The 17,237-nt window shown below is 54.2% G+C and overlaps 1 protein-coding gene across 1 annotated transcript in view; it reads left to right on the forward strand.

Annotated features, from left to right (window-relative positions):
- Window positions 1-17,237, forward strand: part of CDH23 (cadherin related 23) — a 393,911-nt gene that overhangs the window by 26,375 nt on the left and 350,299 nt on the right. Inside the window, exon 2 of the mRNA XM_069460801.1 lies at window positions 13,493-13,564. Coding sequence (XP_069316902.1) covers window positions 13,498-13,564 — 67 coding nt within the window. The 5' untranslated portion in view covers window positions 13,493-13,497. The remainder of the gene's footprint in view (window positions 1-13,492; window positions 13,565-17,237) is intronic.

The following is a 17,237-nucleotide window of genomic DNA, read 5'->3' on the forward strand; positions in this document are numbered from 1 at the left end:
TCTCACTGAGCTCTTAGTCGAGGGCCCCTTCCCACCGAGCCCCACTGGGCCCCTCTTTCTCCTTTTGGGAGCTGTGATATTAATATGCACAAAAACAATGCAAACAGCATCTCACTCAATTATGTAGGGAGGAAGTAGCTGTCACAGGCAATCTGGAAAAGATATATCACTGAACTCAAAGGGAAAACTTACCGTTAGGGGGCTCGTGCCTTGTGCCCCTCCTCCCTGCTTCCTGGGCTGGGGACGCAGCTTCCCAGAAGGAGGTCAGTGTCCCCTGTCCCTGCAGGGACCCCTGCCCCGACTTGGCGGAGAGTGTGTCTTACAGCTGGCTGGCGGGCTCCTGTCCTGGCCTTCCCTGCAGCACAGTGTCAGGCTGTCCAAGCTGGAAGGCACCTTGTTTGCTCATTCCATCAGCCATTGGGTGTTCACTGTGCACCTACTGTATACCAGGTTCTGGGCTGGTTGGGGAGGAGCTGGCATGCAGCGTCATCAGGGAAACACTCATGCAAACCAGAGCTCTCCAGGCACCAGGTCAAGGGCTTTAAAATAGCATCAGTCACATATTAGGGGTCCCAGACACAGAGCAGAGGGACTGCTTCTGCCTGGGGGGCTGGGAGGGACTCAGTGAAGGCTCCTCAGTCCCTATGTGGCCAAGTGGGAGGAAGGGCCTCTGGCTGCAGGGCAAGCAAAGGCGGGAGCTGTGATGTCCTAGGTAGCATTTTGCAGATAAGGACACTGAGGCCTGGAGAGGCCTGATGCCCTGCTCAGGGTCACACAGCTGACTCATGGCTGTGCCCAGGGAGAGAACTCCTGTTTGTACCCAAGGACAGGAAGGAGGGGCTGAGTGCTGAAGGGGTGTCTGTGAAGACGGGAGAATGTCATGGAAGGGTGTCCAGGAGTGGGTGAGGGTGGAAGGGGAGGGAGCCAGCGGGGCTGACATCACAGCGGGGCACAGAGAGAGAGAGAGAGGGATGAATGAATAGGCTCCCAGGTTGTTAAATCCCAGGCCTGGCCTGGCTGGTTTCTGAGTTCCTGGTGGGTGGGACCACAGCAGGAGGTGGGCAGCTACGTGCTCTTGGTCTCACCTTCATTCCCCGCCCGAGAGTCCCAGGCTCTGCTGCTGGCCACCCCCCCCCCCCCCCGGCTGATCCGCAGCATCAAATCCATCCTCTCAGTGCTCAGTTTCCCCATCTGTGACATGGGTGTCACATCTACCTGTCTGCATTTACAGTCACACGTACAGAAAGCCTTTGCAGAGTTCAGTCACCAGACAGATGTTCTCCTAGCAGCTGCCTGGACTTGGTGGGGGGCACAGGATGGAAATTGCTGGCTTCCCAGCATTTGGGAACTTGACAGGTTACCTAGCTTGATTTTGATAAGCTTTGGTTTCTACACTAGCTTGCTTGCTTTATTTATTTATTTATTTATTTTTAAGTGCATATTTTATTTTTAAAAACAGCTTTATTGATCTGTAATTCACATATGATCTAATTTATCCACTTAAAGTATACAATGCAATGGTTATTAGTACATTCACAGATATGTGCAACCATCGTCACAGCCTATTTGAGAACATTTTCATCACCTCGGAGAGACACCCCATACCCGTTAGCTATGTCCCCTTCGTCCTCCCATCACCCCCTGCCCCTGCAACCACTGACCTACTTTCTGTCTCTGTAGATTTGTCTAATCTGAACATTTCATATGAACGAATTCATAATATGCGATTTGTGACTGGCTTCTTTGACTTAGTAGAATGTTGTCAGGGTTCATCCGTGCTGTAGCGTGTATCGGTACTTCATTCCTCTTTATGGCTGAGTGACATTCCATTGTTTGGATGTACCACATTTGGTTTGTCCACTTGTCTGTTGAAGGATATTTGGTTTGTTTCCACTTTTTGGGTACTATGAATAATGCTATTATAAATCTTTGGGTACAAGCTTCTGTGTGGACATATGTCTTCGTTTCTCTTGAGTATGTACCTAGGAGAGGAACTGCTGGGTCCCATGGTAACTGTTTAATCATTTGAGGACCCACCAGACTGTTGTTAAAGTGGCTGCACCATTTGTACCTTCTCGCCAGCAACATATGAGGGTTTGAGTTCTCTCCATTCTCGCCAACACTGTCTTTTTCATTTCAGCTGTCCTAGTGCGTGGGAAAGGATATCTCATTGTGGTTTCGACTTGCATTTTCTGGTAACTAATGATGTCAAGCATCTTTTCATGTGCTTATTGGCCTTTTGTATGTCTTCCTTGGAGAAATGTCTATTCATCTCCTTTGCCCATTTTTTATTTGAGTTGTTTGTCTTTTTTACTGTTGAGTTGTTAAAGTTCTTTATATGTTCTAGATGCAACTCGCTTATCAGATATGTGGTTTGCCGGTATTTCTACCATTCTGTGGGTTGTCTTTTCATTTTCTTGATAGTGGCCTTTGAAGCACAAAAGATTTTAATTTTGATGAAGTCCAATTTATTTTTTCTTTTCTTGCATGTGCTTTTGGTGTCCTATCTAAGAAATCATTGACTAATCCTAGGTCGTGAATGTTTACACCAGTTTTTCTTGCGAGTTTTATAGTTTTAGCTTTTCCATCTAAGTCTTTGATCTCTTTTGAGTTCATTTTTGTATATGGAGTGAGGTAGGGTCCAACTTCATTCTTTTGCCTATGGATGTCCAGTTTTCCCAGCACCAGCTGTTGGAAAGACTGTTTTTTCCCAGTTGAAATGTTTAGGCACTCTTGTTGAAAATCAGTTGACCATGGACACGTGGTTTTATTTCTGGACTCTTGATTCGATTCCATCAATCTGTATGTTCCTCCATATTCCAGAACCATCCTGTCTTGATTACTAACTTTGTTTTTAAATGGGATATCTGCTACTTTATTTAAATGCTATTAGTAACCCAATGCAGATAGCTTAGAAAATACAGGAAAACACTGAGAATAAAAAAAAAAAAAAAAAACAACCCACCAGTAATCTAATTATTCAAAGATACAACAAAGACACAATAAAGATACAAACACATGTTGTCTATTTTCTATACAGATATATACATTTATAATTTGTGGGTTTTTCCAACATGGGCACACATTACACAAAGTCTCGTAGCTTACACTTTCTGTTTAACAATTTGTCATGGACATGTTTCCTTGTCAATAAATGTCCTCCGAAAACATGATTTTCAGTGGCTGCCTAGTAGTCTGCTGTCCGAACATAGCATAATTTACTCATGTGAACCTCTGTCATTGATTATGGAGTTGCCTGTTTTTACCAGTATAACTGCTGCTGCCGACATGCTCGGGACAGAAATCTTTTTGCCATGTTTCTGACTGTTTCCTTAGGGAGAATTCCTCTTGGTGGAATTGCTAAGTCAAAAGGTGTGACTGTTTTTAAGGCTATAGTTTTATTGTGCCACGTGGCCTCCCAGAAGGTCGAGCCAGTTTATGCTAGAGGAGATTTTCACAAAGAAAATACTCTGTAGAACAGGCTGCCTCAAAAGCAGGTTTGGCTCTTGGCCCATTAGGGTCCCTCCCTGTTGTCATGTTCCAGTCCTTCTGTTAGAGGTGACAGTGGGGAAGAGCTTGAGAGATGGACAGAGAAAAGGGGCGCCCACCCTGCCAGACCCTCCTCCACACCCTCTCCGCTTGGTCTCAGCCCCTGGCTGGGGGTCTGGGTCCCTCCACCCCCCTAGAACTTAAACTAAAGGTGAGGGGAGACACAGAACCAACGCAAAGATGAATATGTACCTGCAAAATGTGTTGAGAGCTGGAAGGCAAGAACTGGGTACAGTGAAAAAAACAAGGGCGGCCAGCTGTGGTGGGGGGCGATGAGGGATGGTCTCCCTGAGCAGGGGACAGGTGAGCTGAGACATGACAAAATCAGGGTTAGAGCATGGTGCCTGGGCTGATTTTCAGCTGGTGGCACTCAGAAATTATCCCGACTGGGCTGGCCCCTGCTGTGATCGGTGTGCCCTTCTGCACGGATTGTTAATTTTTTTTTTTTTTTGAGTGATAACATGAGATGTGCTGTAGCCTTTTCTTTTCTTTTTTTTTTTTTTTTAAATTGTGGTAAAATATGCATGACATAAAATATATCATTTTAACCATTTTCAGGTGCATAGTTTTGTGGCAGTAAGTACGTTCACACTGCTGTGCAACCGTCACCACCATCCTTCTCCACAACTCTCCGTCTTGTAAAACTGAAACTCTACCCAGGAAACGCCAACTCCCCATCCCTCCCTCCCCCAACCCCCGGTACCCACAGTTCTGCTTTCTGTCTCCATGAATTTGACTATGCCACGTACATCGTATAGGTAGTACAATATGTGTCCTGTGTGTCTGGCTTCTTTAACTTAAGCATGTCTTCAAGGCTCATTCACGGTGTAGCCTGTGTCAGAATTTTCTACCTTTTTAAGGGGAATAATATTCCATCGTATGGATATACCACATTTTGTTTATCCATTCAACTGTTGATCGATGGACATTTGTGTTTCTTTGACCTTTTGGCTACTGCGAATAATGCTGCTATAAACATCAGTGTACAAACGTATGTTCAAGTTCTTGCTTTCAGTTTTTTTGTGTATATACCCAGAAGTGGAATTCCTGGATCAGATTGCTAATTCTGTGATTTCTTTTTTGAGGAACTGCCACCCTGCTTTCTACAGTGGCTATGTCCTTTTATAGTCCCACCAGCAAGGCACAGGAGTTCCAATTTTTCCACCAACACTTGTTTTATGTGTGTCGTGTTTTGTCCTAGTCATCCTACTGGGCCAAAGCAGATCTCACGACCAAGTTCAGCATGAAGGGCGGGAAAGTCCACTCTGGTGTGGGTATAGGTGTGCCATCCTGCTGCAGAGGAGGGAAGGCTTGGGACCAGTGATCTGATCAAGCACAGTGAGGGCCAGGGGCTGGGAATGAGCCTGGGAGGTCCGAGGCTGAGCGGGGGCAGGTGAGGCTGAAGTACGGTGACGGGGGCAGGGAGGAGAGTGGCGTGTACCGGGTGTGTGGAAGATACTCATTAACTGAATTAAGCAAAAGAAGGTATCGAGACTGACCGGATGGGTAGAGATGAATTTGCTGAGATGGGAAAGGCGAGGACTGGAACCTATTTAGAGAAGGAATCGGATGCTGTTGGACCTGTTAAATTGTAGAGACACGTGTCGGTGGGCAAATGGCTGTAGCAGACGAAGCGGACTCTGCTTGCAAGGAGCCGAGGGCTTTGTGGCAGGAGGAGGACGTGGGCATGCCTAGCCATACCCCACAGCTGGGGAAGATGCCTCCAAAAACGTACGAGGGTGCACTGAGGATCCCACCTCCAGCAGGGGCCCAGGGTGGCTTCCTAGAAGAGGTGGCATTTGAGCCACACGGCTGGACGTGCACGATGGGGCCAGCTGGGGCTCCAGGTGGAGGGAACAGCCAGCCACAGTGCAGGGGAAGCACACAGGGTGCAGCGACTGGTGGTGACCCCAGTGAGGCGCGGGAGCCAGGCCTGGGCCAGGGCCTGTCGGCTGTTACCCCCCTGGTGAGTCGGGGGCTGGGAGGAAGCTGCCCTCGATCAACCCCATTCTCTGCTCCATGCCCTGATGGGGCTGAGGATCGAGGATCTGTCTTTCTGGAGCTCGAAACAGCGAGAGCCCAGCGATGGGAAAGGTGTGGAGAAACCCACCCTTTCCCGATGTCTGGGGGGAGTGGGACTTGGTGCACCCTCTTTGGAGGGCAGTTTGTCCACACCTATAAAAATAGGAAAATTTCCTACTTCTGAGTGTGCCATAGACATACTCATGTGTACACGTAGGAACAAAGATATTCACTGTGGCTTTCTTTGTCAAAGCAAAGGATTAAAAACAGCCTAAATGTCCATCGGCGGAGGACTAACGTGTGTCCCCCACATAGAAGGACACCTCGCAGCTCAGCAGGTACCGGAATGCAACCGTCTGCAGGACGCACTGTGACGTGAGACAGCCGAGAGTCGCGTGAATACCGTCTGGGCCCTCTTCAAAGAGAGGGGGCCCGGTGTGCTGTCTGGTTATCTGAACATAAGGACTTCTGGGATGATGCCTCAGGGCCGCCTCTGGGAAGGAGGTGTGTGCACGGGGCTTGAGAGACTCACTTCTGCTGTACACCTTTTTGTTTAGTTATTTAGCCTGTCTGTATATTGCTTATAAAAAGAATAAAGTGAAGTAAAACATGTCTCTTGCTGAATGACCTTTTCAAAAGTGTAGGTCAAGGGGACCCAGAGACACCAGGCCCCACGTGGAGGATGCTGAGGCCTGTGGCACCCCACCCTGGGGTCTCAGGTCGTGCCCCCCCCCAGCCCTGCCTGGCTTACCTGCCCACCCCCAGGCGTCACTTCATGGAAACTTCTGGGAGGGATCTTGGGGAGGGTGCAAGAACAGAGTGGCCACGAGGTGGTCTTGTCCCTGCATTCCCGGGGCAGCCTCTGTGGCCAGCGCCCTGGATGGTGTGGGCTGTGAAGCACTGGCAGCTGACGGGGGCTCATCCGTTAGTGGCCCTAATGGTGTTGTCTGCAGGCGCCTTCTGCACGCACGAACTTCTCTGTGTGTAGCGGTGGTGAATAATCCCCAAATTGTATTTGATTTCTGCGGTGCATTTCTGTATTTCTATTCAAAGTTGAGTGCATCTGATTTTATGGGAATTCATAACAGTTCAAACTAAATTGTGGCACCCTGCTGTGAAAATCTCTCACTTCTGAGAAACAGAACCGCTGCCCAGATGTCCCCTCCTGCCCTCGCCCTTCTCCTGCTCTGCTCCCTCCTGCCCTGGAGTGCTGGACAGGAGGCGCAGCCTCTCGCCTTGTGCACTCCTGCCCTCGAGCCTCCTGAGCGGCTGCAGGGGGAGGTGGGGGTGCTGATGTAGGCCCTGCCCTGGGAGTTAGGCCCAGAACGAGCCGCTTCCCAAAACAGAGGCGAGTGCTTTGCTCCAACAGCAACAAGGAATGTGGCTTTCTAGTCTAGGAACCCAGGCTGCCCTGGGCTTCTAAGTTATTTTTCTGGGATCTAGAGGCTTTTGGTGAAATCCCTACAGACTGGGTAGTGGGGGAGCTTTACAAGGAACCTGGCTTCCCCCAGTCTGGGTGAAGATGTGGGGACAGGAAGGAGGGGGCCCTCCAGGGCTGGGCCAGGGGCCCCAACTGGGCAGTGGGCGCCTTGTGAGCACATCTCCTAGAAGACGTTGCAGAGCCCAGTTTTGTATACGTCCTGGCACACGCTTTTCCTCCAAACTCCTCACCTGGGGAGAGGAGGACCCCCGGTACGGGCCAAGCTTCAGACCAGGGCCTTGTCTCTGAGCCTGGGTTTTAGGCTGTTCGGCTCACGGCGGGTCACGGAGGCGGCATGGGGAAGTCCTCTGATGTTGGCAGTAACCAGACCACACCCAGCATGGGGAGGCCCAGTACGGCAGGGATTAAGAGACAGAGAGGTAGGGGCCTCTGGAGCCTGGGACCCCCTGCCCAGGATGCAGGGAGCTCCATGTCCCTAGAAGCATCTGGTAGCAGCAGAGGGAGTGTGGTCAGCCAGGGGACCCCTGAGGACCTTTCCAACTCCGAGAGTCTCCTCTGGTGGACCTGGGACCGGGGGCTTCAGGGCGGCTCAGGAGAGTGTAGGAAGGAATTTTCTATTCGGAGTTGCCCACACGTTCACAGGCTGTGGCAGGGTTCTGGTAGAGTGGACATGAGCCAGGCCACTGGTTGTAAAAACACTGGGTGCTTATTACTGAAAATGTGGCACATGCAGAAGGGACTAGGGAGACAGTGACATCACCCCAGCCTCAGATCACGTAGCGCCACCGTCTCACATCCACAGCCCCGCGTGTGCACACTCTCCACGCTCGTGCACACACGCACGTAGCCACACACTGTCCTCTGCTTCCTGGGGACGCCCCGCAATTGAGCCAGGCCCCGGTGGCTATCTAAGCTGCTCCACTGTCATAAAGAAAGCACAGTGGCCATCTCTGTGGCTCAGGGTCCAGGCACAGCCACGCTGCCTTCCTTAGCTAAAGTTCTGGAGGTGGAATTGCTGGCCACGGGGTGCCTGCATTCCCAGGCTCTTCAGACAATTTTCAAAGATCGATTGATTCTCTGCCACGGTGCCCCCGCTCAGGGGTGTGGGAGCCTTGCTGATCTTGCCTCTGGTGGCACGCGGTATCCCCTCCTCACTGGTGACCCCCACGCTTCTGCCTCCGGCCCGGCCTCAGGCCTGGACTCTGGTGGAACTATCGCAGCTGCCTCCCGCCATCGCCCTGTGGCTGTCGGCAGCCAGACTCGCCATGCGCCAGCTGACTCTGATCCTGCCCCGGGCCAGCCCCACCTGCAGCCTCTCCTGTCCTGGCGAATAGCAACGCCGTCCTCCCAGATGCTTGGACCCGGTTCCTTGCACAGCCACGTCCTCTCCCGCAGGAAACCTTCTCGGCCCCACCTTGAAATATGCCCAGAATCTGCCAGATCTCACACCCCACCCCTGCCTCCGTCTTCCCGGGCCAGCTTCACTGCAGTAGCCTCTGCACCAATCTGTTTCTGCGCTTGTCCCTGTGGCACGTCACCATCCCAGCGGCCCCCAGGCTGCTTGGAAACGGAAGTCGTTCATGGCGCTCCTTTACTCACAGTTGGTGGGCTACAAGGAGTCTCTGCCCCCATCTCCCACAGCTCTCCTCGCCACGCACCCCACTTCCAGCCACACTGGCCTCCTCGTGTTCCTCAAGCGCACGAGGCACCCGCCTCAGGGCCTTTGCACAGGCTGCTCCCTCTGCCTGGAACACGTTTCTCCCAGATGTGCTGATGGCTTGTTCTCCCGCTTCTTCAATTGCATGTTCTTGTGTCACTGTCCCATGACTTCTTAGCTGTGTGACCTTGGGCAAGTTGTTTAACCTCTCTGAGCCTCAGCATGTAGAACACGTGGTATATCACAGTTCCTGGCATACAGCATAGACTTGGTAAATGTGAATGTTTGGCATCTGTGCAGCTCAAACCTCAGTTCCTCTGCAAACCCTGGAATTTCTCTCTTCGGATGGCCCTGGGTAGTGACAGTCTTTATCACTTGTTTAACACCTAGAACATGTTTCCAGCCATTCTCACGGCCCTGTATGTCGCCACAGTGCCTGGCACAGGGTTTGGCATAAAGTAGGATGTTGGAAATTAGCAGGCTGAGGGCTTTGGGGCCTGACTGTGTATCTCCCAGGCAGTGGGGGAGCTCTAAGCCAGGCACCTGAAAGACTTTGGGGCAGGTGGCTTTGACTCTGCTTGTGCCTCTGGGGCAGTTCTCTGGCACGTGCCCAGGGCCAGGCAGGAAACCCAGCATGGAAGGGCGTGTCTGTTTCCTGATCCAGTGGGGAGAGGAGAGGCTTGGTGGGAGCTCAGGCCCTGTCCTGTGGGTGGGCAGCCTCACCCGGTAGAGGAAGCACCTGGCTGTGCTTGGTGGGAGGTGGGAAGGCCAGGAGGCTGCAGGAGCAGCTGTTGCACAGGGCAGAGAGAGGTCAGGCTGTCCCGGGGGCCCCGTGTAGCTTGCTGTAGCCCCCATGCTGAGGGAATGCCAGCAGACAAAGGCAGCATCCATCACGACACCTGGGCTGGAGGTCGGGACCCAAGGGCCTCTTCCTGCTGCCATCTGCCTCTGCTCTCTCCAGGCCTTGCTCTCCTCCCCATGGCCAAAGGGGCCAGAGGAAGAACAAGGTCTGGGACCTCAGAGAAAACCCGGTGGGAGGATGAACCGATTCAGGCCTGGCCTCCTTGCTCTGCCATTTGCAGCCTGTGCCGCCTCTCCCCGAGGTAAGGATGGAGGCAGAGTCAGGATGGAGCTAAGATGGTCTCTGTTTCTGCATACTCTGGAGGTGGCCCCCATCAATCCTGCAAAACCAGGCTTGTATTTGTCCACCCTGGACTGACAGACAGGGTCACTGAGGCAGTTTGATCGCCTCTGAAGGGGAAGGGAGATGAACAGACGTTAAGGAGAGAGGTCGGGGGCCCCGCGTGCCCAGCAGTGTCAGGGCCTGAGCAGGTTCTGTGGGAGGCGAGAGGCTTTGCGCATCGTGTGTGTTGTGTGCAGGTGCTCACTTCTTGGGGGACTTTCCTCCTGTGCTTATTGTGTGGTGTGTACCGCGTTCCTTGAGGCAAGGCCGGGCCTTCCCTTTTTATATGGTCAGGAAACGGGAGCAGCAGCATGGCGTGACGGAAACAGCGTGGGACTCAGAGTCAGGCAGACTTGGTTCAGATCGTGGAGGGACCTCTCTGAGCCTCAATTTCCTCATCTGTATAAGGGGGACAGGACTACCTATTTCATAGAGATTTTCTGAAAGACTTAGTAAAAATGATACCATGAAAATCCTTGGCTGGTGGGATTGTCTAGCAAGTGTTTGTTTTCTTCCTTCCTTCCACTGCAAACTTCCTGCAACACCCAGCAGCATGGTGGGAGTTCCACAACTCCCCAGCTATTTGTGGATGATGTTCTTAGCAGATGTTGTTTAATTCTCATAACATCTGGTTTGGAAAGGCAGAGGGCTGGAATTTTTTTTTGTTGTTGTTTAAAGATACTCAGTATGAGGTGTCAGATTGTCACTTAATTGCACCGTGCCTCGGTTTCTCCACTTGTAAATCAGGGGTAATGCTAGTGCTGGTGGCTGGCTTCTTTGCAGGATAGGACAGGATAATGCAAGGGAACAGATGGAGAGTGGTCTGAGCATTTAGAAAAAGGCATCTTGCTCAGCCTTCCTAGTAGTTAGGGAAATGTAAATTAAAGCAACAATGCCATACCATTTTTCATGTGTCCGATTGGCAGCCATTTAAAAGAGGGATCGCTTCCAGGTGGGAACACAGGCCCTCTCGTACACTGCTGGCAGGACTGCGAATTGCCACCTTTTCCAGAAGGTAACATGGCAATGTCTAGTAAAAGTTTACACACATGCTCTATGTTGTATGCGGCAATGCCACTGTCAGAGAGCTGAACTGAAATGCAAAGTCCCAACACGTTATGTGTGGAGAGATGTTCACGGTGGCGTTGTCTGTCATGGCAGGAATCTAGAAACATCCAAATGCCCATCAGTAGGAGATGAAGTCTGCATTGTGAAACAACCCTACTATGCACTGTCATTAGCTCTTAAAAAGAAGAAAGTGGTTCTAAGCAACGTTGGCCCTGGAGGGTCATCTGTGGAATATCATGACGTGGGAAAAGCAAATGGCTTTTTTTTTTTTTTTGAGACAGAGTCTCACCCTGTTGCCCAGGCTAGAGTGCCGTGGTGTCAGCCTCGCTCACAGCAACCTCAAATTCCTGGGCTAAAGCAATCCCTCTGCCTCAGCCTCTCGAGTAGCTGGGACTACAGGCATGTGCCACCATGCCCGGCTAATTTTTCTATATATAATTTTAGCTGTCCATATAATTTCTTTCTATTTTCAGTAGAGACAGGGTCTTTCTCTTGCTCAGGCTGGTCTCGAACTCCTGAGCTCAAACAATCCGCCCATCCCGGCCTCCCAGAGTGCTAGGATTACAGGCGTGAGCCACTGAGCCTGGCCAGCAAATGGCTTTTATATAGAGGGTGCCTCCTTCATTCTCAAGGTGAACGGCAGCCGCGCGGCTCCACGCGTGTGTGAGTGGGAACGTGTTTGCCTGGGTGCAGAGAAAGGCCTGGTGGGATGTGCGCCAGGCTCAGCCTGCCCGTTCTAGCCGTCAGACAGGTCATGTTTGGCACGAAAAGTGTTACTTACAGATTGAATTACTTGCCAACATTTCGAAATTGAATCGTTGTAAAAAGCCTGATTTGCAGTTTTTCGCAGAGAAAAATCAGAAGCTGCACCACACTGGGTCCACATTCCCTCTTGGCTGGAACACATCAGCAGCTGCCGCTTTTGGACAGAGCATGTGGCCTCCAAATGGCCATCGTCGCCACCCAGCCGGCGTCCCTCTCACTCAGGTTGCCTGCCTGGCCCTGTAGGCAGTGCAGTTTGCAGCCCCCTGTGGTGGGCGGTGAATATTTGGCAACTCAGGGCTGTGGACGTGCAGGGATGGGATGGCGGTTTCGTCCTTTATATTCAAACACATCTTGGAGATTTCTATTCTGGAAATGACTGTTTCATGCTTTGTGATTAAGACATTTTAAGTACAATGTCATAAGGGAAACAAAAGGGTGCCACGGACCGTTGTGTGTCGTGTTGGGTCAGGAACCGTCTGGCGGGACCTCGTTGTCCACTCGGGACGTGGGCTGGCCGGGAGAGACTGCTCCAGCTCCAGAGTTAAGGGGCTGAGCTCTCGGCTCTTTCTTCATCTCTCAGCCCTAGATCTTGCAGCGATGTGCAAGTCTCTCCAAAGCATCCTTTCTTCCAGTTCCACTCACCTCCCCGTGTCCTTCCTGGTGGCTCATTGACAGGGAGGTGGTACGTCAACCTGGCTCCAGGTGCTGACGCCACTCACCAGCTGGGGGTCTCTGAGCAAATCATTTAATGGCTCTAATCCTCCAGACCCCACCTTGTGAACCAGGGAGGGGAGCACCCCCCAGGCCAGATGCACAGCAGGTGCTCACTTGCTCGCTGGAGGGGGATGTGTGTGAGCCCGTCCTGTGCTCACAGGGCTGATGGTTCTGTGGGGGGCTGGCATTCCCAGCTGGTGAGCAAGGCCCCTGGCGTCACTGCTGGGCCCTAGGGAGGCCTGAGCTGCTGGAGGAGCAAGAAAGAGCCAGAAGGCCATGGCCCTGCTGTAATGGGGCTGGGCAGGCTGCTGCCGTGGTGGGAGAGAGCAGTCCACCCTCCCTGCCATCCTTAGAGACGGGACCTGGCCTTGCAGAGTCTCCATCAGCTGGGCCCCAGATCTCTGTAGAGTTCAGCTCTGAGGCCCCCCAAATTCAGCCTCAGCCTCCCACAGATGCTGTGGGGTCCTGGGCAGGTCACCTCCCCTCTCTGTGCCTCTTTGGACACCATGACCCGCTGCCTCCTTTCATATCGAAGGTTACGGGATAATATGGTGGATATTAAAACAACACAGGAAAAGATATGCTCATTGGGCATGTCGTGGTGGGCTTGTTGGACTTGCCAGCCCACTCTCAGACCCCTGTCTTCCCATCAGCACCTGTCTCCTTGATGTGTCCTCAAGCTAACCAGGCTCTGTCACTCTTGGGGTATGTGTTCCTGGGGGCTGGAGGCAGCAGCCCCTCCCTCCATCCATTGAGCCTGGAACTTGTCACCAGTGCACCCTCCATGTCTTCCACTGAGCTTTGCACACAGAGTCCCCCAAGCAGGGCGGCCAGTCCCCACCAGGGCAGACACGTCCCTATGGGCACCACCCCCAACCTGGTTACTCATACCCAGGATTGGACGATGACAAAACCAAATGACACAGACCATCTCTTCTTTCCCGTGTCCCCTTCCCTCCCCCATCTGAGTTGGTTCCTTCTCCTCCTTCCTGGCCCTGGTCTCCCTGGGGCTGCAGGGTTGGGGGTGCCCCAGGGGCTGAAGAGCAGCCCCCCACGTAGGAGGCTTCTCACTCTCTTCTCCTTGTCCCCACAGGAGCCATGCGGTGCCACGTTGCCACCAGCTGCCACGTGGTCTGGCTTTTTGTGCTGATCTCCGGATGCCGGGGTAAGTCCGGCCTTCCCCTCCGCTGCCCCCCGCACGGGAGGCCGGGCTGGAGGCCGTCGGGGCCAGCAGTTCGGCTGTGCCCTGGGACTCCGGAGCCCTGCCTTGCTGTGTGACGGAGGCACACACTTCTCTCTATGGGCCTCGGTCGCCTTCTGCAGCTCTCACGGGGCTGAAAATACCAGCTGTCCCCAGGCTGGGGCACGAGGCGGCAATGGGAGGAGCCTTGAGAAATACTTGGGTTCTAAGGGGAGGAACATCCGTGACCGTGACCTGCCCTGCTGGGGTGAGGGACCGGCCACAGTTCTGTTTAGTTTCACAGCTGTCTCCTGAGTGCCTACTGTGTGATGCTTAGTGTGCCTACTGTGCCCATCCCTGGGGGCTGGAGGAAATAGCTCATTCCAAGGAGTTCAGAGGCTAGCGGGGAGAAGGGCACACCCAGATTTGCTGTAATGCAGGGTGAGTAGAGTGGGAATGGACGGGGGACATGGCTCCAGAGAAGTCCGTCAGAAGAAAAGCGTAATTGGGCTGCAGGAATAGGAGGAACCCGGCCAGAAGGGTGAGAATTTGACCTTGGCTTGGACGACCAACAAGTAGTTGTAGATTAGGGGAGAGGGAGGAAGGGCATCCTGGTGGAAGCTCATCATGGCCAAAGTGGCGGCAGTCGGGAGCCTTCGTCTCTGCAGGGGACCAGCCCTCCTCCCCCCGGCCTCGCAGCAGCCGGCTCAGAGTGCCAGCTCTGGGGCCCACGGAGGAGGCCGGGAAAGGCCTCGGCATTTGCCTGTCTCTCGGCCCTAGACAGCGGGTCGTGGGGAGCAGAGCAGCTCTGGGCTGCGCTGAGGAAGGCCGGGACAGCAGGCATGCCTGGCATGGTGTCCCCCAGGGCCAGGGCGGCTCTGGGGAAGAGCTGTGAGCATGGCCTGCCTGGCGACACAGGCAAACACATTCCTGTGGGGGGCAGCGCCTTCTCCCACTCCAGGGAGCCAGCTGGAATCTCTGGAGGAAGCTGCAGCCTCATGCTTGTGGTAGTGTCCCTGGCATCCTGCAGCCTGAGAGTCTCCTCTCCTTGCCTCCACTTTTGGAGGGATCCCTACTTGAATGCCTCCTACGACAGGAAGCTCACTCCCATTCAGGCAGCCCAGGAGCACAGCACAATCTCAGAGTCTCAGAGGAAGAATGGGAAGGAGTCTCAGACTCTTTCTCAACTCCTGGCACATTTTACCAGAGGAGAAACTGAATCCTGGAGAAGCAGCTGTCCCGTGGTCGTACCAAGCAGGGGTCTCTGATCCTCCGTGGGGGCTGTAGGCAGGATACCACCCGCCACCCGCCCCTGGATGAGGCTTCCCACAAGGGGCAGGGAGGGGCAGCTCTGCCCTGTGGGTTTGCTGGACAGTGGAAGTCACAGCACTTTCCTCAGCCCTCCCAGGGCCTCTGTGACCTTGGACGCTCATGCCCTCCCCCTACTCTGTTCTGCTCACTTTCTTCGTCAGTTAAAGTGAGATACATACGCAGAAAACGAGCAGGTGCTGGGGCCTCGGCCGCCTTCCTCGGCGAGACGCGGCCGTCTCCCCTGAGCTCTGCAGATGAAACGCGGGTCAGGCATTCAAGGCGGGCACAAGAAAGGGGCATAGAGCCAGCCTCTGGGTTCCAGTCCCACATGTTCCACGGGGCTCCCTTGGGCAAGTGTCCTGACCTCTCTGGTTCAGTCGCCCCCACCTACCCAGCATCTCCCTCATTTATATTCCCTGCCTGGTCCTTATTTCTAAAACGGGAACAATAATGGACTTTCCTTCTTGGGTTGTCACAATGGTCAAATGAATTAATATGTACGTTGAGCACTTAGAATAGTGCCTGGCACCTTTTAGGTGCTTGGTAAGTGTTAGCTCTTTTATATCAGCAGTAATCTTTCTCTAGGGGGAGCAAAATGGGGCACAGAAACAGAGAAGCTAAGCAAGTTGCCCAGGGCTACCCAGCAATTTTATGGCAAAACACGGGTGATCAGCCCGCAGTGGGCTAGCCTACTTTGCCATACATACGAGGGTCCTTCCCTCTCTCCTTGCTGGGCACAGTCACCTCTTCCTGGTCCCCATCCGAAGTGGCCAGTGCTGTTCCTTTAGCATGGCAGGGCAGTGGCTGACCTTAGGGACGAAGGGTGAGTGGTTGACGACACCACCTTCCCATGCCGTCCTCTGGACACCTGCCCCTGACACAGCCCTTCACTTGTCCCCACTCTGTTTCCACCTGGCCCTGTCTCCCTGCTGGACTCTCCTCCCATCCCTGCAGTCAGAGATGGGTCAGGCTCAGGGAAACCCGCCCAGTGTCAAAACCCCTCATCAGTCTGTCACCTCCCTGCGAAGCCTCCTACCCTTCTCCCGCCCTCTCCCCTCTGGCCTCTGTGTGCTCCCGGCACTTGTCATTCGTCATCTGTGGGCTTGCAGGGGAGGCAGGAGGTGAAGGCCTGAGCGGGCCCACCCCTCCCCATCCTAGCCTGGCCGGCCAGGGAACATCGTGCTGTGTCATTCCGGTGGTCCCCGGGCGCTGGGCTTGAGGGGCACCTGACCGTGGGGCTGCCCAGCTTCCCCACCCGACGTCAGCATGTCACGCTCCTGTCCACTGGGGCTCCTGTGGGCCACTCAGGACCACGCAGAGCCACCACAGCAGTGACCCTGGTGCACAGGATGGCTCTGGCAGGGAGGCAGCGTGGGGGGCAGGGCGGGGCTTTTTGTCTCCATCCTGAGGCTGGGAAACAGGGCAGAGAGGGAGAGGAGTCTGCCCAAGGTCCCCCAGCAGCGAGTCGCGGAGCATGCAAGGCCCCTGGTTCTTTGGAAGCGTCTCTGTGCCCCCGTCCAGTGCTCCTTCCTTGTCTTGGAGGGCAGGGTTGGTGGGGGTGGCGGTGGAGGGACTCTGTCGTTCTCCCCAGCGTGGATCTCAGCGTGAGCCACTGTGCCTTCAGCCCCCGTCACCGTGCTGAGCCTGGGGAGCCAGGCCCGGGCTTGGATTCAGCCCGGCTCAAATCCAGTGTTCTCAGGCCCTCAGAGGAACCCCCAGCCCCTGGTTCTGGGTGAAGTTTGTGCCCACCAGTGCCTGGGAGTTCCACGTCAGGTCCCCTGCACACCGCGCCCAGCCTTTGTTCCTTCCTCGCCCGGTGTGTGGAAGTCCTTGTCCTCCCTCTCTCCCCTCTCCCTCGGGCCTGCAAGGTGTTTGAAATGCCGAAAGCTGGCGGCCTACTCCCTGTCTACCTTTGCGGGTGGCCGGGCGGGCAGGGAGAGGGCTGGGGCAGAGCTTGGCGCTGCAGGCCTGTGGTGGGGTGAGCTGTGTGGGGCCAGGACACAGGGGTGGCGTGGGCTCGGGAAGCCGGGATTCTCCTCCCCCAGCAATCAGCCACTGTCACCGCCCCTTCTACATCCGCTCATGCTCCCACTTCACAGGAGGGCTCAAGGCAGCGGCTTTGCCTCAGGAGCACACGGCTGTCATGCTTTAAGGTGGTTTTTGAGAGAAGAAGTCACACCTGTCTGTCCCTCCTAGTCCTAGGTGCCTGCACTGGCAGCCCAGGGCCGCCAGGCTCCGAGGGAGGCGGCCCTGCTCTGGGAACGCGGGTCCTGCTTGGGATGTGGCAGGCGACGCACGTCTCTGCCCAGCTGCCGGTGCAGAGCTCTCGGCGGCTGATTATCGGCAG

Source organism: Eulemur rufifrons, chromosome 28 (genome assembly GCF_041146395.1).
Source record: "Eulemur rufifrons isolate Redbay chromosome 28, OSU_ERuf_1, whole genome shotgun sequence".
NCBI classification, from domain to species: Eukaryota; Metazoa; Chordata; class Mammalia; order Primates; family Lemuridae; genus Eulemur; species Eulemur rufifrons.